Source organism: Patagioenas fasciata, chromosome 35 (assembly GCF_037038585.1).
Source record: "Patagioenas fasciata isolate bPatFas1 chromosome 35, bPatFas1.hap1, whole genome shotgun sequence".
Lineage (NCBI taxonomy): Eukaryota > Metazoa > Chordata > Aves > Columbiformes > Columbidae > Patagioenas > Patagioenas fasciata.
In genome coordinates, this window is record NC_092554.1 from 3,308,392 (window position 1) to 3,331,383 (window position 22,992).

Here is a 22,992-nt window from a genome sequence, read left to right on the forward strand (position 1 = left end):
TAACCCCAGTGTCCCCCGTGTCACCCCATGTCACCCACCCATTGTCACCCCAGTGTCCCCTCCCCTCCTCCTGTCAACAGGAGGCACTTTAGGCCCCCCTGACCTGTCCCTTTGTCACCCTCAGTCCCCCTGAACTCCTGAGTCCTCTCCCGAACTCCTGGGTCCCCCTGTCCCTATGTCCCCAATGTTCCCAGAATGTCCTCAATGTCCCCATATCCCCACATCCCCCAATGTCCCCACGTCCCCCCATGTCCCCCCATTGTCCCCATATCCCCCATTGTCCCCATGTCCCCCCAATGTCCCAAATGTCCCCATGTCCCCAGTGTCCCCATATCCCCCATTGTCCCCATGTGTCCCCAATGTCTTCAATGTCCCCATATCCCCCAAATGTCCCCATGTCCCCAGTGTCCCCAATGTCCCCATGTCCCCCCATTGTCCCCATATCCCCCATTGTCCCCATGTCCCCCCATTGTCCCCATGTCCCCCCAAAGTCCCCATGTCCCCCCATTGTCCCCAATGTCCCCATGTCCCCCCATTGTCCCCATATCCCCCATTGTCCCCATATCCCCCAATGTCCCCATATCCCCCATTGTCCCCATGTCCCCTCATTGTCCCCATGTCCCCCCATGTCTCTCCAATGTCCCCATATCCCCCATTGTCCCCATATCCCCCAATGTCCCCATGTCTCCCCATTGTCCCCATATCCCCCAATGTCCCCATGTCCCCAATGTCCCCATGTCCCCCCATTGTCCCCATGTCCCCGCAATGTCCCCAATGTCCCCGATGTCCCCGCAGCCGGGACTGCCCCATCTTCTACCTCCGCCGGAAGGTGCAGAAGGAGCTGGACACGCAGCAGCAGCTGCTCAACCGCTTCGGGCCCCCCAGCTGGTGAGGGGGGTCCCCCGGATGCCTGGGTCCCCCCGGACGCCTGGGTCCCCCCCGGACGCCTGGGTCCCACCCCCACTCCTTTTTTTTCTATGGTGAATTAAAACAAAATGAAATAAAAAGTGGATTTTTAGGTGATCTCAAGGCTTGGGGGGGTGGGGGACGAGGGGCCCGAACGCCTGGGTCCCCTCTATAGGGCCCGAACGCCTGGGTCCCCGCTATGGGGACAATGTGGGGAATGAATGGGGGGCGCTGCTGTGTCTTCCGCGCCTTTGACTGACAGCGCTGCCCGCCTATCAACGCGCCGCGGGGCGGGAGAGGGGGGCGGAGCTTGCAGTGGCTCTTTCCCCGTGACTGACGCGGCGCCGCCCAATCACCGCGCGGCGCTCCCGCCCTCCAACCAATGGGACGGCGTCGCCGGGGGGAGCGGCGGCCAATGGGAGAGCGCGCGGGGGCCCCGCCCACGCCATAAAAGGCGGGGGGGGCTGCTCCTCGCGCTCACAAGATGGCGGAGGCGACGAATTGTATCATGGAGGTGAGCGGGAGATGGCGGGAATTGCGGCTTAATTGGGGTTAATTGCGGCTTAATTGGGGTTTCACGGGGCCGGGGGGGCCCTCAGTGTGCCGGGGGGGGCCCCGAGGTGCCCGGGCGGGGCGCGGGGGTCGCTTAACGCGGCCGGGAGGCCCGAAATGGGGTCGGGGGGGTCGGTTAATGCACCTGGAAGGGCCCAAATGGGGCCGGGGGGGACCCGGGGGCGCCCAAATGGGGCTGGGGGGGGCTCGGGGGGGGCTGTTTGGGACTGGGGGCGGGTTAATGGGGTTGGGGGGGTCGCATTGTAATAAAGTGGGGGCTTAATTGGGGCTGGGGGGGGGCTGGTGAGTTTTGGGGGGGGTCTGCGGGTTCTTAATTGGGTCTGAGGGGTTTTAATTGGGTTGGAGTGGGGGGACCTAATGCAGCTGGGGGGGACCCTGGGGGCCCTTAATTGGGTCTGTGGGCCCTTAATTGGGTCTGGGGGCCTTTAATTGGGTCTGGGGGGCTCTAATGAGTCGTGGGGGGGTCTGGGGGGGCCTCAATGGGTCTGGGGGATGCGGTGGGGTTCGGGGGGAGGGGCCACGTGGCGACGGGGCCACGTGGGGAGGGGCGCGGGGCCCCCTTTGGCCACGCCCACCCGTTCTGTGACCACGCCCGCCCGTTTTGGCCACGCCTACTTCCAAAGTGGTTTCTCCCCCTCCCTGTGTGGCCACGCCCACCGCCTCCCTGGCCACGCCCCCGACCCAAGGATCCCGCCAGCGCGGGGACAAAAAAAAGGGGGCGGGGCCTGTCGTGATATTGGGGGGGGGGGATTGGGGGGGTCGTTGTGATTGGGGGGGGGGGAAATGTTACACAGGAGCTGCTGCCCCCCCAAAAATACTCCCCCCCAGCCCCCCCAAAATAGGGCCCTGACCCCCTAAGAATGGGGCCTTGACCCCCCCAAATCCCCAGCACCCCCAAATAGGGTGATGACCCCCCCAAAATGCATGGTCCCATGATCCCCCAGAACCCCCCAATAAAAGGTCCCACCCCCCCCCAAAAAATGCTCCCCTGACCCCCCCACATCCTCTGAACCCCCCAAAAAATGAGCCCATGATCCCCCCCAACCCCCCCAAATCACCACCCTGAGCCAACCCCCCCAGGGCTGCTCCCACACCCCAGTGTTTTGGGGTGCCCCCCCCATTTTTAGGGTCCCCCCCTTTCCAGGGTGTCCCCCCCTTTTTGGGATCCCCCCATTTTGGGGTGCCCCCCGTTTTGAGGTCTCCCCCATTTCCAGGATCTCACCCATTTTGGGGTCCCCTCCACTTTGGGGTGCCCCCCATTTTGGGGTCTCCCCCATTTCCAGGGTCCCCCCATTTCAGGGTCCCCCCCATTTTGGTGTGTCCCCCCTATTTCCAGGTTGTCTCCCCCCCATTCTGGGGTCCCCCCCATTCCGGGGTCCCCCCCATTTCGAGGTTGTGTCCCCCCCATTCCGGGGTCCCCCCCATTCCGGGGTCCCCCCCATTTCGAGGTTGTGCCCCCCCCATTCCGGGGTCCCCCCCATTCCGGGGTCGCCCCCATTCCGGGGTCCCCCCCATTTTGGGGTCCCCCCCATTTTGGGGTGACCGTGTCCGTGTCTCTCCCGCAGACCCTTGTAGCCTCCCTGGCTACCGGGATGAGGCTCCAGCCGCCGCTAGAAACTGTAAATATCCACAACCCCCCCAAAAACCCCCCCAAAACCCCCCCAGGACCCCCCAAAACCCCCAACACCCCCCCCCAAAAAAAAACAGCACCCCAAAACCCCCATAAACCCCCCAAACCCCCACGCAGCAGCACCAGGATTGAAGCAGGGAGGGGGGGTGTTGATCCCAATGGATTTTCAGGGGGAATCCCCAAGATTTTGGGGGCGGGGGGGGTGTCCCCCATATGGTGACCCCCCCATTTTTGTATATGTCCCCCCCCCATAGGTTTCGTGCCCCCCCGGCGAGAGCAGCAAACCCTCAGCGGAGGAGATGACCTCCAAGGACTATTATTTCGATTCTTACGCCCATTTCGGCATCCACGAGGTAACGGGGACCCCCCCCGCACCCCAAAAAGCCCCCCCACATCCCCTTGACCCCCCCACATCCCTTTACCCCCTCCCCAATCCCCTCGACCCCCCCCAAAATATTTGCATTGCACCAAAATACAGTAAATACGGTAATTTGGGGGGGGGAGCCCTTTATCCTTCCTTTGGGGGAGGGGGCGCACATTTTGGGGGGGGCTGTGGGGCTTGGACACCCCCAAAATTTCTTGGCACCCCCCCCCCCCATTTTCTTGGGCCCACCCAAATTTATTTGCTCCCCCCAAACCTTTTGTGCCTGCCCCAAAATACTGGAAAATACGGTAATTTTTTTTGTGGGGGCCCTTTATCCTCCCAGGAGGGGGAGGAGCGGGTTTGGGGGGGGTTGGGGGTTCAATGGGGGTTAAGGGAGGGGCTCAGGGGGGTGTTTTGGGGTTCAGGACCCCCCCAAACCCCCCAGGAGACACCAAAGCACAAAGTGACCCTGGGGCCTCCATAGATACTCATGGGGACTATGGAGCGATTTGGGGGGTTCAGGGCGGGTTTGGGGGTTCGGGACGGGTTTGGGGTTTTGGGGGGGGGGGTTCGGGGGGGTATTTTGGGGTTCAGGGCCCCCCCAAACCCCCCAGGAGACACCAAAGCACAAAGTGACTCTGGGGCCCCCATAGAGACTCATGGGGACTATGGAGCGATTTGGGGGGTTCAGGGTGGGTTTGGGGGTTCAGATTGGATTTGGGGGTTCATGGGGGGGTTTGAGGGGGGTCCTGGGGGTATTTTGGGGTTCAGGGCCCCCCCAAAACCCCCCAGGAGATGCTGAAGCACAAAGTGATCCTGGGGCCTCCATAGAGACTCATGGGGACCCCACAGAGACTCATGGGGACTATGGAGCGATTTGGGGGGTTCAGGGCGGGTTTGGGGGTTCGGGGCAGGTTTGGGGTTTTGGGAGGGGGTTCGGGGGGGTATTTTGGGGTTCAGGACCCCCCCAACCCCCCGTTTTCCCCCAGGAGATGCTGAAGGACGAGGTGCGCACCCTCACGTACCGCAACTCCATGTTCCACAACCGGCACCTGTTCAAGGACAAGGTGGTGCTGGACGTGGGCAGCGGCACCGGCATCCTCTGCATGTTCGCCGCCAAAGCCGGCGCCAAACGCGTCATCGGGGTCAGTTTCGGGGTCCCCCGCGGAGTTTGGGGTCCCCCGGGGGTCCCTTGGAGTCCCTGTGGGGTTTGGGGTTTTTTTGGGGGATCATTTTGGGGGGTTTTGGGGCCATTTGGGGGCATCAGCATCCTCTGGATGTTCCCAGCTCAAGCTGGTGCTTGATGGCTCATTGGGGTCAGTTTCGGGGTCCCCCACGGAGTTTGGGGTCCCCCGGGGTCCCTTGGAGTCCCTGTGGGGTTTGGGGTTTTTTTGGGGGATCATTTTGGGGGGTTTTGGGGCCATTTGGGGGCATCAGTATCCTCTGGATGTTCACAGCTCAAGTTGGTAATTGATGGCTCATTGGGGTCAGTTTCGGGGTCCCCCGCGGAGTTTGGGGTCCCCCGGGGGTCCCTTGGAGTCCCTGTGGGGTTTGGGGTTTTTTTGGGGGTCATTTTGGGGGGTTTTGGGGCCATTTGGGGGCACCAGCATCCTCTGGATGTTCCCAGCTCAAGCTGGTGCTTGATGGCTCATTGGGGTCAGTTTCGGGGTCCCCCGCAGAGTTTGGGGTCCCCCGGGGGTCCCTTGGAGTCCCTGTGGGGTTTGGGGTTTTTTTGGGGGATCATTTTGGGGGGTTTTGGGGCCATTTGGGGGCATCAGTATCCTCTGGATGTTCACAGCTCAAGTTGGTAATTGATGGCTCATTTGCATCAGTTTTGGGGTCCCCAGGGGAATTTGGGGTCCCCCATGGAAATTGGGGTCCCTTGGAGTCCTCAGGACATTCCTGGGGGGTTTTGGGGTTATTTTGGGTCATTTGGGGGGGGGCTTGGGGGTTTTTGGGCCATTTGGGGGCACCAGCATCCTCTGGATGTTCACAGCTCAAGCTGGTACTTGATGGCTCATTTGCATCAGTTTTGGGGTCCCCAGAGGAATTTGGGGTCCCCCATAGAAATTGGGGTCCCCTAGGGGTCCCTCGGAGTCCCTGTGGGGTTTGGGGTTTTTTTGAGGGGTAATTTTGGGGGGTTTTGGGGCCATTTGGGGGCACCAGCATCCTCTGAATTTTCACAGCTCAAGCTGGTGCTTGATGGCTCATTGGGGTCAGTTTTGGGGTCCCCAGAGGAATTTGGGGTCCCCCATGGAAATTGGGGTCCCTTGGAGTCCTCAGGACATTCCTAGGGGGTTTTGGGGTTATTTTGGGTCATTTTGGGGGGGGCTTGGGTGTTTTTGGGCCATTTGGGGGCACCAGCATCCTCTGGATGTTCACAGCTCAAGCTGGTACTTGATGGCTCATTTGCATCAGTTTTGGGGTCCCCAGAGGAATTTGGGGTCCCCCATGGAAATTGGGGTCCCCTGGGGGTCCCTCGGAGTCCCTGTGGGGTTTGGGTTTTTTTGGGGGGGTCATTTTGGGGGGTTTTGGGGCCATTTGGGGGCCTCTGAATGTTGGCGGCTCAAGCTGGTGCTTGATGGCTCATTGGGGTCAGTTTTGGGGTTCCCCGTGTAATTTGGGGTCCCCCCGTGTAATTTGGGGTCCCCCCATGTAGTTTGGGGTCCCCTGGGGTTCCCTTGGGGTCCCCATGGGGTTTCTGGGGGGGTCTGGGGTTCATTTTGGGGGGTTTTGGGTCATTTTGGGGTCCCTCACCCCGTTTCCCCCCAGATCGAGTGCTCCAGTATTTCCGACTACGCCGTCAAGATCGTCAAAGCCAATAAACTGGATCACGGTGAGACCCCAATTAACCCCCAGCGCCCTAATTACCCCCACATCCCCCCCCAACCACCTAATTAACCCCAGGACCCCCCCAGCCCCCTAATTACCATTAATTACCATTAATTACTACCAAAGTTCTGTCAACCATCAATGGGAACCCGGAGCTTCCAGTGCAGAATTGTCCCCCCATTTCCCCCCTAATTACCCCTAATTACCTCCTAATCCCCCTAATTACCCCCCACATCCCTCCCACTACCCCCCCAATCCTCTGATTACCCCCATCCCCCTAATTAGCGTTAATTAGCGCTAATCACCCCCAAAGTGCTGTCACCCATCAATGGCAACCTGGAGCTGCCGCTGCAGCATCATCCCCCAATTCCCATCCATTTCCCCCTTAATTACCCCTAATTACCCCCACATCCCTCCCCCCAACCCCCTCATAACCCCCAATCCCCCTAATTAGCGTTAATTAGCGCTTATCACCCCCAAAGTGTTGTCGCCCATCAATGGGAACCCAGAGCTTCTGATGCAGCACCGTCCCCCAGTTCCCCCCTATTTCCCCCCATAATTCCCTCCAAACTCCCCCCCCAGCGCCCCCCTGGCCCCCTAATTAATGCTAATTAACACTAATTGCCCCCGCAGTGGTGTCGATCATCAAGGGGAAGGTGGAGGAGGTGGAGCTGCCGGTGGACAAGGTCGACATCATCATCAGCGAGTGGATGGGCTACTGCCTGTTCTACGAGTCCATGCTCAACACCGTCATCTACGCACGGGACAAGTGGCTGGTGAGGGGGCGACACCCCAAATCACCCCCCTGGGGACACCCCCAGACCCCCCTGGGTCCCCCTGACCCCCCAGAAAACACAGGGCCCCCAAAATCCACCCCAAATCCACCCGAAATCCACCCAGTCCCCCCATTCAACCCCATTGACCGTACTATGAGTCCATGCTCAACACCCTCATCTACGCACGGACAAGTGGCTGGTGAGGAGGGGACACCCCAAATCACCCCCCTGGGGACACCCCCAGACCCCCCTGGGTCCCCCTGACCCCCCAGAAAACACAGCCCCAAAAACCCCCCAAAATCCACCCAAATCCACCCCAAATCCACCCAGTCCCCCCATTCAACCCCACTGACCGTACTATGAGTCCATGCTCGACACCCTCATCTACGCACGGACAAGTGGCTGGTGAGGAGGGGACACCCCAAATCACCCCCCTGGGGACACCCCCAGACCCCCCTGGGTCCCCCTGACCCCCCAGAAAACACAGCCCCAAAAACCCCCCAAAATCCACCCAAATCCACCCCAAATCCACCCAGTCCCCCCATTCAACCCCACTGACCGTACTATGAGTCCATGCTCGACACCCTCATCTACGCACGGACAAGTGGCTGGTGAGGAGGGGACACCCCAAATCACCCCCCTGGGGACACCCCCAGACCCCCCTGGGTCCCTCTGACCCCCCCGGAAAACACAGCCCCAAAAACCCCCAAAATCCACCCAAATCCACCCAGTCCCCCCATTCAACCCCACTGACCATACTATGAGTCCATGCTCGACACCCTCATCTGTGCACGGGACAAGTGGCTGGTGAGGGGGGGACACCCCAAATCACCCCTCTGGGGACACCCCCAGACCCCCCCGGGTCACCCTGACCCCCCCAGAAAACACAGGGCCCCCAAAATCCACCCCAAATCCACCCCAAATCCACCCAGTCCCCCCATTCAACCCCACTGACCGTACTATGAGTCCATGCTCGACACCCTCATCTACGCACGGACAAGTGGCTGGTGAGGGGGGGACACCCCAAATCACCCCCCTGGGGACACCCCCAGACCCCCCTGCACCCCCCTGACCCCCCCTAGAAAACACAACCCCCAAAATCCACCCCAAATCCACCCCAAATCCACCCAGTCCCCCCATTCAATCCCATTGACCGTACTATGAGTCCATGCTCAGCACCCTCATCTACGCACGGGACAAGTGGCTGGTGAGGCGGGGACACCCCAAATCACCCCCCTGGGGACACCCCCAGACCCCCCCGCACCCCCCTGACCCCCCCAGAAAACACAGGGCCCCCAAAATCCACCCAAATCCACCCAGTCCCCCCATTCAACCCCATTGACCGTACTATGAGTCCATGCTCGACACCCTCATCTACGCACGGGACAAGTGGCTGGTGAGGGGGGGACACCCCAAATCACCCCCCTGGGGACACCCCCAGACCCCCCTGGGTCCCCCTGACCCCCCAGAAAACACAGCCCCAAAAACCCCCCAAAATCCACCCAAATCCACCCCAAATCCACCCAGTCCCCCCATTCAACCCCACTGACCGTACTATGAGTCCATGCTCGACACCCTCATCTACACACGGGACAAGTGGCTGGTGAGGGGGGGACACCCCAAATCACCCCCCTGGGGACACCCCCAGACCCCCCGCACCCCCCTGACCCCCCCAGAAAACACAGGGCCCCCAAAATCCACCCAGATCCACCCAGTCCCCCCATTCAACCCCACTGACCGTACTATGAGTCCATGCTCAACACCCTCATCTACGCACGGACAAGTGGCTGGTGAGGAGGGGACACCCCAAATCACCCCCCTGGGGACACCCCCAGACACCCCTGCACCCCCTGACCCCCCCAGAAAGCACAGCCCCAAAAAACCCCAAAAAAACTCCTGGGTCCCTCCCCGAACTCCTGGGTCCCTTTCTGTGGTTCCCCGAACTCCTGGGTCCCTTTCTAGGGAGTCCCCGAACTCCTGGGTCCCTTGTCCCCGAACTCCTGGGTCCCTCCCCGAACTCCTGGGTCCCCCGAACTCCTGGGTCCCTGTCCGTGTGTCCGCAGACCCCCGACGGTCTCATCTTCCCCGACCGCGCCACCCTCTACGTCACGGCCATCGAGGACCGGCAGTACAAGGACTACAAGATCCACTGTGAGCCGCTTTTTGGGGCCAAAAACCCCCATGTTGGGTCTCTACACTCATCCCCCTCCTCCCCCAAGGTGTTAAAATGCCCATTTTTGGGTTTTCTCCCCCAAAATAAGGGTGGGAAAACGTTTACGGCTTCGACATGTCGTGCATCAAGGACGTGGCCATCAAGGAGCCGCTGGTGGACGTGGTGGACCCCAAGCAGCTCGTTACCAACGCCTGTTTAATTAAGGTAGTTAATTAGCCCAGTGGTAATTAGGGGGGGGGTCACCTGAACCCCCCCTGGGTCGTTTTTGGGGCAAAAAATGGGGTTTTTGGGGTATTTCTGGTTCCCTGAATTAACACCCAGGGGTGACTTGGGGGGGGGGGTCACGTGACCCCGTTGGGAAATTGGGGGTCACGTGACCCCACCCTGGGTAACTGTTGGGGTCACGTGACCCCCCCACACTCAATTTTTGGGGGGTCATGGGGTTGGATTTGATGTTTTTGGGGCCAAAAATGTGGATTTTGGGGACTCTGTGGTTCTGCAAATTGCACCTGATGGGGGTCATGTGACTTTTGGGGGTTGTCATGTGACCTCCTGGGAAATTAGGGGGTCACGTGACACCCCCCCCCCCCCCCCCGGTCATATTTGGAGCTTGAATTTGCCTTTTTTAGCCCCAAAAATGTGTTTATTGCATTTTGGGGTGAATTTGGGGGTTTTTGGGGGGTCCGTATTTTAGGCTGTGGTTTTTTGGGGTGAATTTGGAGGGTTTTGGGTCATTTTTGGCGCTGATTTTGGGCTCATTTCCCTATAAATTTTCCAATTACTCAATGAAGGTTCAAGAGCTGAGTTTGGGTGGATTTGGGTGCATTTTGGGGTCAGTTTGGAGGTTTTTGAGGCCGTTTTTTGGGTCTCTATCTCAGGCTGAGTTTTGGGTCAAATTTTGCCACTTTTGGTCATTTTTGGCGCTGATTTTGGGCTCATTTCCCAATAAATTGGCCACTTACTCAATGAAGGTTCAGGAGCCGAGTTTGGGTGGATTTAGGTCCATTTTGGGGCTTGGTTTTGGGTCTGTTTGTGTTATTTCCACGCCTCCATCTCCGGCCGTATTTTGGGTCCGATTTCGCCGTTTTTGGTCATTTTTGGCGCTGATTTTGGGCTCATTTCCCAGGAATTGACCGTGAACTTCGTGAAGGTTCAGGAGCCGAGTTTGGGTGGATTTAGGTCCATTTTGGGCTGATTTTCGGGCCATATTCCTGTGATTCTCACACCTCCATCTCCGGCCGTATTTCGGGTCGGATTTCGCCGTTTTTGGTCGTTTTTGGCCGCGGTTTTCACCGCTTTCGCCCGTTCTTCCCCCAGGAGGTCGACATCTACTCGGTGAAGGTGGAGGAGCTGACATTCACCGCCCCGTTCTGCCTGCAGGTCAAGCGCAACGATTACGTCCACGCGCTCGTCGCCTATTTCAACATCGAGTTCACGCGCTGCCACAAGAGAACCGGCTTCTCCACCAGTAGGCGGGGCCTGGAGGGGCGGGGCCTGGAGGGGGTGGAGCCTAAAGGGGGCAGGGTCAGCCACAGAGGGGGCGGAGCCAATGCTAAGGCTCAATGGGGTTCCCTATGGGCACAAGAGAAGCGGCTTCTCCACCCATAGGGGGCGCCTAAGGGGCGGAGCCTAAGGGAGGGGGCGGAGTCAGCCCAGAGGGGGCGGAGCCAACAGCAGCCCCTGTCGCGGTCTCCATAGCAACAGCTGATAAAGCAGGGAGAGGGGGCGGAGTCAGCCCCAGATGGGGCGGAGCCAATAGCAGCCCCTGTCGCAGTCTCCGTAGCAACAGCTGATAAAGGAGGGAGAGGGGGTGGAGTCAGCCCTGAGGGGGCGGAGCCAACAGCAGCCCCTGTCGCGGTCTCCATAGCAACAGCTGATAAAGGAGGGAGAGGGGGCGGAGTCAGCCCGGAGAGGGCGGAGCCAACAGCAGCCCCTGTCGCGGTCTCCATAGCAACAGCTGATAAAGGAGGGAGAGGGGGCGGAGTCAGCCCGGAGAGGGCGGAGCCAACAGCAGCCCCTGTCGCGGTCTCCATAGCAACAAGTGCAGCAACAAGTGTCCCCATTGATGTCCTCATCTCTCTGATGTCCCCAGTGTCCCTGATGATGTCCCCATGTCCCCATTGATGTCCCCATTGTCCCCATTGATGTCACCAGGCCCAAGTCCCCATTGATGTTCCCATTGATGTCCCCATGTCTCTCATGTCCCTGTTGATGTCCCCATGTTTCTGATGATGTCCCCATGTCTCTGATGGTGTCTCTGATGATGTCCCCATGGTGTCCCCATGTCTCTGATGCTGTCCCCATGTCTCTCATGATGTCCCCATGTCTCTGATGATGTCCCTGTTGATGTCCCCATGTTTCTGATGATGTCCCCATGGTGTCCCCATGTCTCTCATGATCTCCCCATGGTGTCCCCATGTCTCTGATGATGTCCCCATGTCTCTGACGATGTCCCCATGATGTCCCCATGTCTCTGATGGTGTCTCTGAGGATGTCCCCATGTCTCTGATGATGTCCCCATGGTGTCCCCATGTCTCTGATGGTGTCTCTGATGCTGTCCCCATGTCTCTCATGATGTCCCCATGTCTCTCATGATGTCCCCATGTCTCTCGTGATGTCCCCATGGTGTCCCCATGTCTCTGACGATGTCCCCATGGTGTCCCCATGTCTCTGACGATGTCCCCATGGCGTCCCCATGTCTCTGACGATGTCCCCATGGCATCCCCATGTCTCTGATGGTGTCTCTGACGATGTCCCCATGATGTCCCCATGTCTCTCATGGTGTCTCTGATGCTGTCCCCATGTCTCTGACGATGTCCCCATGTCCCCAGGCCCCGAGTCCCCGTACACGCACTGGAAGCAGACGGTGTTCTACATGGAGGAATACCTGACGGTGAAGAGCGGCGAGGAGATCTTCGGCACCATCACCATGAAACCCAACGCCAAGAACAACGTACGGGGACACGGGGGACGCGGGGGGGACGCTGGGGACATGGGGGGGACATTGGGGTGACCTCGGGGACAGGGGGTGGATTGTGGGGACATGGGGACGCTCAGTGTTCTGGTGGTGTCACCATGGAGCTCAAGGTCAAGAACTTGAGTCTGGAGACCCTGGGGAGACTTGGGGTGACTTTGGGGACATTGGGTGGACCTTGGGGACATGGTGGGGACCTTGGGGGGACCCTGGGGATGTGGGGGGGACCCTGGGGACACGGGGGGACATTGGGGACAGGGGCTGGTTCGTGGGGACATGGGGACGCTCAGTGTTCTGGTGGTGTCACCATGGAGCTCAAGGTCAAGAACTTGAGTCTGGAGACCTTGGGGACACTTGGGGTGATCTGGGAACACAGGGGGGACATGGGTGGGACCTTGGGGACACGGGGGGGTCCTTGGGGACATTGGGTGGACCTTGGGGACATGGGATGGACCTTGGGGACACAGGGGGGACATTGGGGTGACCCTGGGGACATGGGGACACTCAGTGTTCTGGTGGTGTCGCCATGGAGCTCAAGGTCAAGAACTTGAGTCTGGAGACCCTGGGGAGACTTGGGGTGACTTTGGGGACATTGGGTGGACCTTGGGGACATGGCGGGGACCTCGGGGACATTGGGATGACCTTGGGGACATGGGGACACTCAGTGTTCTGGTGGTGTCACCATGGAACTCAAGGTCAAGAACTTGAGTCTGGAGACCTTGGGGACATCAAGGGGACATGGGTGGGACTTTGGGGACAGGGGCTGGATCGTGGGGACATGGGGACACTCAGTGTTCTGGTGGTGTCACCATGGAGCTCAAGGTCGAGAACTTGAGTCTGGAGACCCTGGGGAGACTTGGGGTGACTTTGGGGACATTGGGTGGACCTTGGGGACATGGTGGGGACCCGGGGGACATTGGGGACAGGGGCTGGATCGTGGGGACATGGGGACACTCATTGTTCTGGTGGTGTCACCAGGGAGCTCAAGGTCCAGAACTTGGGTCTGGAGACCTTGGGGACATTGGGTGGACCTTGGGGACATGGCGGGGACCTTGGGGACATTGTGGGGGGACCTTGGGGGGGGGGGGGGGCGGTTGGGGTCCCCCCCTTATCTTGGTGACCCCTCTTCCCCTAGCAGTGACCCCATGACCCCTGGGTGACCCCATGACCCGTGGTGACCCTGTGTCCCCTCCCCCCATCATTGACCCCCTGGTGACCCTTGTGACCCCTTGGCTGACCCCATGACCCTTGGCTGACACCATAACCCCCAACTGACCCTGATGACCCCTAGTGACCCTTGGCTGAGCCCGGGTCACCCCATGACCCTGGCTGACCCCTATGACCCCGGGTGACCCCATGACCCCGGGTGACCCCTATGACCCCGGGTGACCCCATGACCCCCGGGTGAACCCATGACCCCTGGGTGACCCCGTGACCCCACGGTGACCCCATTTCCCCCCCAGCGCGACCTGGACTTCACCATCGACCTGGACTTCAAGGGGCAGCTCAGCGAGCTCTCCTGCTCCACCGATTACCGCATGCGCTGACCCCAAAACCGGGGGGGCACCCCCAAACCTGGGGGGGGGGGCACCCCCAAACCCCCCCCCCCTCAAATCACCGGACCCCCCCCTACCCAACGGTGCCACTTACGGGGGGGTCACATTGTCCCTGTGTCACCAATAGGGGGACAAACACCCCCCCCCTCCATTCACTATAATATGGGGGACACCCCAAAAATGGGGGACACCCCAAAAATGGGGGGACCCCAAGTGACCCCCCCCCCTCCCTTATTATGATGATTTGGGGCCATTGTCCCCATGTCACCCCCCCCATTATTATTGGGGTCCCCAATGGGTGTCCCCCCCCATAAGTAAGGGGGGACCCCAAAAATGGGGGGAGACCCCAAGTGACCCCCCACCAATACCAGGGACACCCCCCCCATGGTTGGGGTGACATTGGCCCCATGTCACCCCCATTATTATTGGGGTCCGGGGGGGGGGTCCCCAAATTGCCCCCCACCCCCCCATTAATAGGGCTCATTCTGTATTATTGGGGGGGTCCCCAAGTTCTTTGGGTGGGGGGGGTCCCCAGTGGCCCCTCCCCCCTTATGTGGGGGGGTGTGACAATTTGGGGGGGTCCCCAATGTCCCCTCCCCCCCCCCATTTCGTAACTTATGGTTTTGTATCAATAAACATGAAAATGGGGCCGTGATGTCATCAGGGTTGATGATGTCATCGCGTTGGTGACGTCACTGGTTTTGTGATGTCATCGGGTTGGTGACGTCACTGGGGGGGGTCCCCAATGTCACGGCTGAGACTGTGGGGGGGGGGTGACCCCCAAATCTTTATTCCCTGCACATGTGACACCCACACCCCACCCCCCCCAACAAGCACCTGGGGGGACCCAGGCGTCCGGGAGGGGACCCAAAATTTGGGGGGGGACCCAGGAGTTTGGGAGGGACCAAGAATCTGGGGGGACCCAGGCGTCCGGGAGGGGACCCAAAACTTGGGGGGACCCAGGAATTTGGGAGGGACCCAAATAGGGGACCCAAAATTTGGGGGGACCCAGTATTTTGGGAAGGGACCCAGGCGTCCGGGAGGGACCCAAATAGGGGACCTGAAATTTGGGGGGACCCAGGAATTTGGGAGGGGACCCAGGCGTCCGGGGGTCACAGCTCGTCATGTGGTCTCTCCAGGTCTTCTCCGTAATTGGTGGCGCGACTGCCCACAAAGAGCTGCCATTGGGCCAGGATCTCGGCGCGGGTCAGCTGACCGTCCTGGGGGACCCAGGCGTTCGGGAGGGACCCAGGCGTTCGGGAGGGACCCAGGAGTTCGGGGGGACCCAGGAGTTCAGAGGGACCCAGGAGTTTGGGAGGGACCCAGGAGTGTGGGAGGGACCCAGGAGTGCGAGGGGGGACCCAGGAGTTTGGGAGGGACCCAGGAGTGTGGGGAGGGACCCAGGAGTGCGAGGGGGGACCCAGGAGTGCGGGGAAGGACCCAGGAGTTCGGGAAGGACCCAGGAGTTCGGGAAGGACCCAGGAGTTCGGGAAGGACCCAGGAGTTCGGGGGGACCCAGGAGTGCGGGGAAGGACCCAGGAGTGCGGGAGGGACCCAGGAGTTCGGGGAGGGATCCCAGGAGTTTGGGGAGGGACCCAGGAGTTTGGGGAGGGACCCAGGAGTTCGGGAGGGACCCAGGCGTTCGGGGCCGTCACCTTGTCCCCGTCCGCGTGGTGAATCAAATGCGCCGCCTCCACCTCCGCCCAATCACCGCTCGGGGGCCGCACCCACATGGCCACCTCGGCGCGATTCAATTGGCCGTCGCCGTCCTGGTCCCGCCCCTTCCGGAACTGCTCCCGCTCCTCCGCCACCCACGGGGGCTCCGGGGAATCCGGGGACCCCCCGGTGAGCTCGGCTGGGGGAGGGGCCAGGTCAGGGACCCAGGAGTGCGGGGGGGACCCAGGAGTGCGGGAGGGACCCGGGAGTGCGGGAGGGACCCGGGAGTTCGGGGGGGACCCAGGAGTTCGGGGAGGGACCCAGGAGTTCGGGAGGGACCCAGGAGTGCGGGAGGGACCCAGGAGTGCGGGGAGGGACCCAGGGGTGCGGGAGGGACCCAGGCGTTCGGGGGGGACCCGGGAGTTCAGGGAGGGACCCAGGAGTTCGGGGAGGGACCCAGGCGTTCGGGGGGGACCCAGGCGTTCGGGGGGGACCCGGGAGTTCGGGAGGGACCCGGGAGTTCGGGAAGGACCCGGGAGTTCGGGGTGTCCTCATTTCCCCCAGAAAAGGGGACCCTCCGCAAAAAGGGACCCAGGCATTCGGGGAGCCCCAAAAAGGGACCCAGGAGTTCGGGGAGCCTCCCCAAAAAGGGACCCCGGCGTCCGGGCTCACCGATGTACTCGTCCTCCTGGATGAGCCCGTCCCCGTTCCTGTCCATGTCCTCGATGGTCTCCTGTCACACGGGGACGGTCACCCCCAGCCCCCCGGGACCCCGGCGTCCGGGGACACTCAGCAAGGGACCCAGGAGTTCAGGGACCACCCCCAAAAAGGGACCCAGGAGTTCGGGGACCCCCCCCAAAGAGGGACCCAGGAGTTCGGGGACCCCCCCCCAAAAAGGGACCCAGGAGTTCAGGGACCCCCCCCAAAGAGGGACCCAGGAGTTCGGGGACCCCCCCCTAAAAGGGACCCAGGAGTTCGGGGACCCCCCCCAAAGAGGGACCCAGGAGTTCGGGACCCCCCCCCAAAAAGGGACCCAGGAGTTCGGGGACCCCCAAAAAGGGACCCAGGCATCCAGAGACCCCCAAAAAGGGACCCAGGCGTTCAGGGACTCCTCCAAAAAGGGACCCAGGAGTTCGGGGGACCCCCAATAATGGACCCAGGCATCCGGGGGACCCCCAGTAATGGACCCAGGCATCCGGGTGACCCCCAAAAATGGACCCAGTTGTCCTGGGGACTCCTCCAAAAAGGGACCCAGGCGTTCAGGGACCCTCCATAAAGGGACCCAGGAGTTCGGTGGACCCCCTGAAAATGGACCCAGGCGTCCGGGTGACCCCCCGAAAATGGACCCAGGCGTCCGGGGGACCCCCAGTAATGGACCCAGGCATCCGGGTGACCCCCCGAGAATGGACCCAGGCATCCGGGTGACCCCCCGAAAATGGACCCAGGCGTCCGGGGGACCCCCAGTAATGGACCCAGGCATCCGGGTGACCCCCCGAAAATGGACCCAGGCGTCCGGGGGACCCCCAGTAATGGACCCAGGCATCCGGGTGACCCCCCGAAAATGGACCCAGGCGTCCGGGGGACCCCCCGAAAATGGACCCAGGCGTCCGGGCGCTGACCGTGACCACGACGCCGCTCATGTGCTCGAAGTCCTCGGGGTGCAGGAAGGCGGCGAATTCCCCGCGGGTGACGCTGCCGTCCCCGTCCCCGTCGGCCGCCCGGAAGCGCCGCTCGTCGCGCGCCAGGAGGCGCTGGTACAGCTCGGGGTGCTCCGTGTCCCCAAAGTCACCTGCACGGGGGGGAATGGGGGTCAGCGGGGACCCAGGCGTCCGGGAACGCTCCTGAGGGTCCCAGGAGTTCGGGGACCCCTCATCCTGCTCAAAGAAATCCTGGGTCCCCCCTGAAATCCTGGGTCCCTCCCGAACCCCTGGGTCTCCCCGAACTCCTGGGTCCCCCCCGAACTCCTGGGTCCCCTATTTGGGTCCCCCCCAAACTCCTGGGTCCCCCCGCACTCCTGGGTCCCTCCCGCACTCCTGGGTCCCCCACCCAAACTCCTGGGTCCCTCCCGAACTCCTGGGTCCCCCACCTGAACTCCTGGGTCCCCCCCGCACTCCTGGGTCCCCCCGCACTCCTGGGTCCCTCCCGCACTCCTGGGTCCCCCACCCAAACTCCTGGGTCCCCCACCCAAACTCCTGGGTCCCTCCCGAACTCCTGGGTCCCCCACCTGAACTCCTGGGTCCCCCCGCACTCCTGGGTCCCCCCCGCAATCCTGGGTCCCCCCGCACTCCTGGGTCCCCCCGCACTCCTGGGTCCCCCCCGCACTCCTGGGTCCCCCCCGCAATCCTGGGTCCCCCCGCACTCCTGGGTCCCCCCGCACTCCTGGGTCCCCCCCGCACTCCTGGGTCCCCCCCGCAATCCTGGGTCCCCCCCGAACTCCTGGGTCCCCCCGCACTCCTGGGTCCCCCCCCGCACTCCTGAGTCCCCCCCGCACTCCTGGGTCCCCCCGAACTCCTGGGTCCCTCCCCGAACTCCTGGGTCCCCCCCGAACTCCTGGGTCCCTCCCGAACTCCTGGGTCCCCCCCGAACTCCTGGGTCCCCCCCGGTCCCCCCGCCCCCCGGTCCCTCACCGCGGTCCCCGAAGGTCCCATCCCGATACTCTGTCCAGGTCACCACGCCGTCCCCGTCCTGATCGTGGCGCCCCCACGCGCGCCCCACGCTCTCCTCGCGCGCCCCGCGCAGCCGACGCTCCAGCCAATCACGGAGCTCGCTCAGCGTCACGGCCCCGCCCCCGTCCTTGTCAATCAACGGCACCAGCAGCCTGGGGGCGGAGAAAAAGGGGTGAAGGGGACCCCAAAAACACCGCAAATCACCCCAAAATCACTCCTGGGTCCCTCCCCCGAACTCCTGGGTTCCTCCCCCGAACTCCTGGGTCCCTCCTCGAAGTCCCGGGTCCCCTCCCGAACTCCTAGGTCCCTCCCCGAACTCCTGGGTCCCTCCTGGACTCCTGGGTCCCTCCCGAACTCCTGGGTCCCCTATTTTGGTCCCTCCTGAACTCCTGAGTCCCCCCCGAACTCCTGGGTCCCTCCCCGAACTCCTGGGTCCCTCCCGAACTCCTGGGTCCCTCCAGAACTCCTGGGTCCCTTCCCGAACTCCTGGGTCCCTCCCGAACTCCTGGGTCCCTCCCGAACTCCTGGGTCCCTTCCCGAACTCCTGGGTCCCCCCGAACTCCTGGGTCCCTCCCCGAACTCCCGGGTCCCTCCCGAACTCCTGGGTCCCCCGAACGCCTGGGTCCCTCCCGAACTCCTGGGTCCCCCCCGAACTCCTGGGTCCCCCGAACTCCTGGGTCCCTCCCGAACTCCTGGGTCCCCCCCGAATGCCTGGGTCCCCACCCCAGTCTCCTCCTGCTCTCCTCAGGACTCAGCTGCTCGAACGTTTTGGCCTCTTCTGGCCCCAAAAAGGCGTCGTGGTCGTAACTGGAGCCCCGGGAATGGTCGTGGGGGGGGACGAACCCCCCGAGCGGCTGCGGGGACCCCAAAACCACCCCCAGCAGCGGGAGCAGCCGGAAGCAGCAGCGCAGCATCTGGGGGGACACGGACACCCCAAAATCAGCACAAAATGGCCCCAAATTGACCCGAAATGGCCCCAAATTGACCCAAAATGGCCCAAAATTGACCCGAAATGGCCCCAAATGCCCCCGGAACGACCCAAAATGGCCCAAATTGACCCAAAATGGGCCCAAAATCAGCACAAAATTGACCCGAAATGGGTCCAAAATGGCCCAAAATTCACCCGAAATGGCCCCAAATGCCCACAGAACGACACAAAATGGCCCAAATTGACCCAAAATGGCCCAAAATTGACCCGAAATGGCCCCAAATGCCCCCGGAACGACCCAAAATGGCCCAAATTGACCCAAAATGGGCCCAAAATCAGCACAAAATTGACCCGAAATGGGTCCAAAATGGCCCAAAATTGACCCGAAATGGCCCCAAATGCCCCCGGAACGACACAAAATGGCCCAAATTGACCCAAAATGGGCCCAAAATGGTCCAAAATTGACCCCAAATGGCCCCAAATGCCCCCGGAGCAACCCAAAATGGCCCAAAATTGACCCGAAAGGGCCCCAAATGCCCTCAGAGCGACCCAAAATGGGTCCAAAATGGCCCAAAATTGACCCGAAATGGCCAAAAATGCCCCCCGAACGACCCAAAATGGCCCCAAATTGACCCAAAATGGGCCCGAAATGCCCCCCAAACAACCCAAAATGGCCCTAAATTGACCCAAAATGGGCCCCAAATGCCCCCGGAACAACCCAAAATGGCCCCAAATTGACCCAAAATGGCCTGAAATTGAACAGAAACAGCCCCAAATGCCCTCAGAACGACCCAAAATGGCCCAAAATTGACCCCAAAATGGCCCAAAATTGACCCGAAAGGGCCCCAAATGCCCCCAGAACGACCCAAAATGGCCCAAAATTGACCCCAAAATGGCCCAAAATTGACCCGAAAGGGCCCCAAATGCCCCCAGAACGACCCAAAATGGCCCCAAAACACCCAGGGTTTGACCAAAAAGGTCCCAAATGGGCCCAAAACGGCCCGAAATTGAATGAAAATTCCCCCCAAATTGACCCAAAATGGCCCAAAATTGTCCCAAAATGCTACAAAATTGACCCAAAATGCCTCAAACTTGACCCAAAATGCCCCAAAATTGACCCAAAGTGGCCCCAAAACACCCCGGGTTGGACCAAAAATGGTTCAAAATGGCCCCAAAATACCCCCAATTTGACCCAAAATGGCCCCAAATTCCCCCAATTTGACCCAAAATGGCCCCAAATTCCCCCAAGATTCCCCTCAACCCCCCCAAAAAAGGGACCCAGGAGTTCGGGGAACCCCAGAAAGGGACCCAGGAGTTCGGGGACTCCTAAAAAGGGACCCAGGCATCCGGGGACCCTCCCCAAAAAGGGACCCAGGAGTTCGGGAACTCCCCAAAAAGGGACCCAGGAGTTCGGGGACTCCCCAAAAAGGGACCCAGGAGTTCGGGACCGCTCCCCCCCAAAAAACCGCCAAATCCCCAGACCCTCCCCCACCCCTCCCGCCCCCCAAATCCCCAAAAAAACCCCAAATACCCCAAATCTCCCCCAAAATCCCCTTCCCCCCCCCCCATTTCCCACCTTAGTCCCGGCCCGACCCGGGATTGGAGGGAGGGGGCGTGGCCTTGCGCGCCTCGTCCCGCCCCCTCTGTTCGCTTCTGACCAATCGGCAGCCGCGCTGCCCACGTGGGGGCGGCTCCGCGCGCTCCCATTGGCTGCCGCCCGCCACGTTGCTGCGGGAGAAACGGGTTTTTTGCTGGAAAACCGAGTTTTTCGGCCCAAAATGAGGGAGGGGGCGGGGCCAAGGTGGGGGGAATGGGCTGGACTGGGATATACTGGGATATACTGATCTGGAATGGGTTGTACTGCGTTATACTGGGATATACTGGGTTATACTGGGCTGGACTGCGTTGTACTGGATTATACTGGTCTGGAACGGGTTATACTGGGTTACACTGGTCTATGCTGGTCTGGACTGGGTTATACTGGGCCAGACTGGCTTATACTGTCTGTACTGGGTTGTACTGGTCTATACTGAGTTATACTGGGTTATACTGGTCTGGAATGGGTTGTACTGAGTTATACTGGGTTATACTGGTCTATACTGGGTTATACTGGTCTATACTGGGCTGGAACGGGGGCCCCACCCGCTGCCGTTGCCACCACCCGTGGGAACCGGGACCCACCCGGACACCTGGGTCCCCTCTTGGGGTGTGGGGCCCGGACGCCTGGGTCCCTTTTTGGGTGTGGGGCCCAAACGCCTGCGTCCCCTCTTCATGGCTTTGGGGGCAATGAAGGTCCCAGACGCCTGGGTCCCTTCTTGGGTTGTGGGGCCTGGACGCCTGGGTCCCTTCTTGGGGTGTGGGGCCCGAACGCCTGGGTCCCCTCTTGGTGGCTTTGGGGTCAATGAAGGTCCCGGACGCCTGGGTCCCTTAGGGGGGGTGGGGCCGCTCAGGGCGTGGTCCCGAGTGTGTGGGGGGGGGGCCCTGGGAACCCGGACGCCTGGGTCCCCTCCCGGACGCCTGGGTCCCCTCCGCCCCCCCCACCTCTTCCTGTTTGTTCGGGTCGGGGGCAGGAAACGCGGGGGGGGAGGGGCGGGGTGGGGGAGGGGGGGGACCCCGAGGCCTTAAAAGCGCCGGGCGGGGGAGGGGGGGCAGCACCCGCGGGGACCCAGGTAAGAGGGACCCAGGCGTCCGGGAACCCCCCAAAGGGACCCAGGCGTCCGGGACCCACAATGACCCCCAACACCCCCCCCCTCCATAAGGGGACCCAGGCGTCTGGGAACCAACCCCAAGTGGACCCAGGAGTCCGGGACCCACATTGACCCCCCAACCCCATCCCACAAGGGGACCCCCATAATCCCCTGCCAAGTGGACCCAGGCATCCGGGCGGTCATGACCCCCCCCAAAAGGGACCCAGGCGTCCGGGACCCACAACGACCCCCAACCCCATCCCCCAGGGACCCCCATAATCCCTCCCTCCCCCCCCCAAAATGGACCCAGGCGTCCGGGAGGTCATGACCCCCTCAGCCCCCACCTTCCCCTCACCTCCCTCCCCAACCCCCCTAAAAGGGACCCAGGCGTCCGGGATCCACATCGACCCCCAACCCCCGCCCCCTCCCCAAGGGGACCCAGGCGTCCGGGGGTGGGGGTCCCGGTTTGGGGGGATTGCCCCTGCCCCCCCCGCCCTCTCCCAACCCTCGTACCGGTGTCATTGTCATTGTCACCCCCGGTGCGTGGGGTGGGGGGGGATGGGCGGAGGGACATGACGTCATCGGTGACCCCCCCTGTGACCCCCCCCCCCAATATCCCACCCATGGGGGACGCAGGAGTTCAGGGAACCCAGGAGTTCGGGGGGAACCCCATGAGTTCAGAAGGGAGCCAGGAGTTCGGGGGGGGGACCCAGGAGTTCGGGGGGAGGACCCAGGAGTTCGGGGGGAACCCCATGAGTTCAAAAGGGATTCAGGAGTTCGGGAGGGGAACCCAGGAGTTCGGGGGGAGGACCCAGGAGTTCGGGGGGAACCCCATGAGTTCAAAAGGGATTCAGGAGTTCGGGAGGGGAACCCAGGAGTTCGGGGGGAGGACCCAGGAGTTCGTGGGGGGGACCCAGGAGTTCGGGGGGGACCCAGGAGTTCGGGGAGGGACCCAGGAGTCCGGGGGCTCCCCCCACCCATATCAGCCGCCCCCCCGGGTCCGGGTCGGTCCTCCAAGGAGCTGAAAATCGCCGGGACCACCCCCGCACCAACGAGACGAGCGGCCAGAGCGGCCTCGTCACCATGGAAACCGCCCCATGCTGCGGCTGGGACCCCGGAGGCGGCCCCGCCCTGACCCCGCCCACCGGGGGAGGGGCTGATGACCACGCCCAGTCCGTTGGCCACACCCCTTTCTCAGGAGACACCGACCCCCGCTGACCTCCGACCTCTGAGCTTTGCCCCCCCTTAGGCTTGATGGGTCCCCTCTCGAA

The 22,992-nt window shown here is 61.8% G+C and overlaps 3 protein-coding genes across 5 annotated transcripts in view; 2 read left to right on the plus strand and 1 right to left on the minus strand.

Moving 5' to 3' along the window:
* The window catches only part of POLD1 (DNA polymerase delta 1, catalytic subunit), a 53,975-nt gene extending 52,981 nt beyond the window's left edge, over positions 1 to 994 (plus strand). For both annotated transcript variants that reach the window (XM_065859679.2, XM_071801130.1), the window contains one exon: positions 796 to 994. In XM_065859679.2, the coding sequence (XP_065715751.2) occupies positions 796 to 892 (97 nt within the window). In that variant the 3' untranslated portion in view covers positions 893 to 994. The remainder of the gene's footprint in view (positions 1 to 795) is intronic.
* A 336-nt stretch (positions 995 to 1,330) lies between these two features.
* Positions 1,331 to 14,432, plus strand: PRMT1 (protein arginine methyltransferase 1). Of its 2 annotated transcripts, XM_071801149.1 has the most exons (11): positions 1,376 to 1,420; positions 3,045 to 3,098; positions 3,364 to 3,462; positions 4,463 to 4,618; positions 6,246 to 6,309; positions 6,939 to 7,081; positions 9,145 to 9,232; positions 9,343 to 9,458; positions 10,572 to 10,722; positions 12,086 to 12,207; positions 13,692 to 14,432. In XM_071801149.1, exons 1-11 carry the CDS (start codon positions 1,391 to 1,393, stop codon positions 13,773 to 13,775), a joined length of 1,107 nt encoding a protein of 368 aa, XP_071657250.1. In that variant the 5' UTR covers positions 1,376 to 1,390; the 3' UTR covers positions 13,776 to 14,432. The 2 variants fall into 2 exon arrangements, with proteins under 2 accessions (XP_065715754.2, XP_071657250.1); XM_065859682.2 differs by lacking the exon at positions 3,045 to 3,098 and having other exon boundaries at positions 1,331 to 1,420.
* Positions 14,433 to 14,545: 113 nt separating this feature from the next.
* Positions 14,546 to 22,295, minus strand: RCN3 (reticulocalbin 3). The gene is made up of 8 exons (XM_065859635.2): positions 22,235 to 22,295; positions 20,611 to 20,762; positions 18,830 to 19,020; positions 18,068 to 18,258; positions 17,060 to 17,229; positions 16,113 to 16,173; positions 15,440 to 15,639; positions 14,546 to 15,004 (listed from the first exon to the last, which is right to left on the minus strand). Exons 1-8 carry the CDS (start codon positions 22,293 to 22,295, stop codon positions 14,897 to 14,899), a joined length of 1,134 nt encoding a protein of 377 aa, XP_065715707.1. The 3' UTR covers positions 14,546 to 14,896.
* Between the last annotated feature and the right edge of the window lie 697 nt (positions 22,296 to 22,992).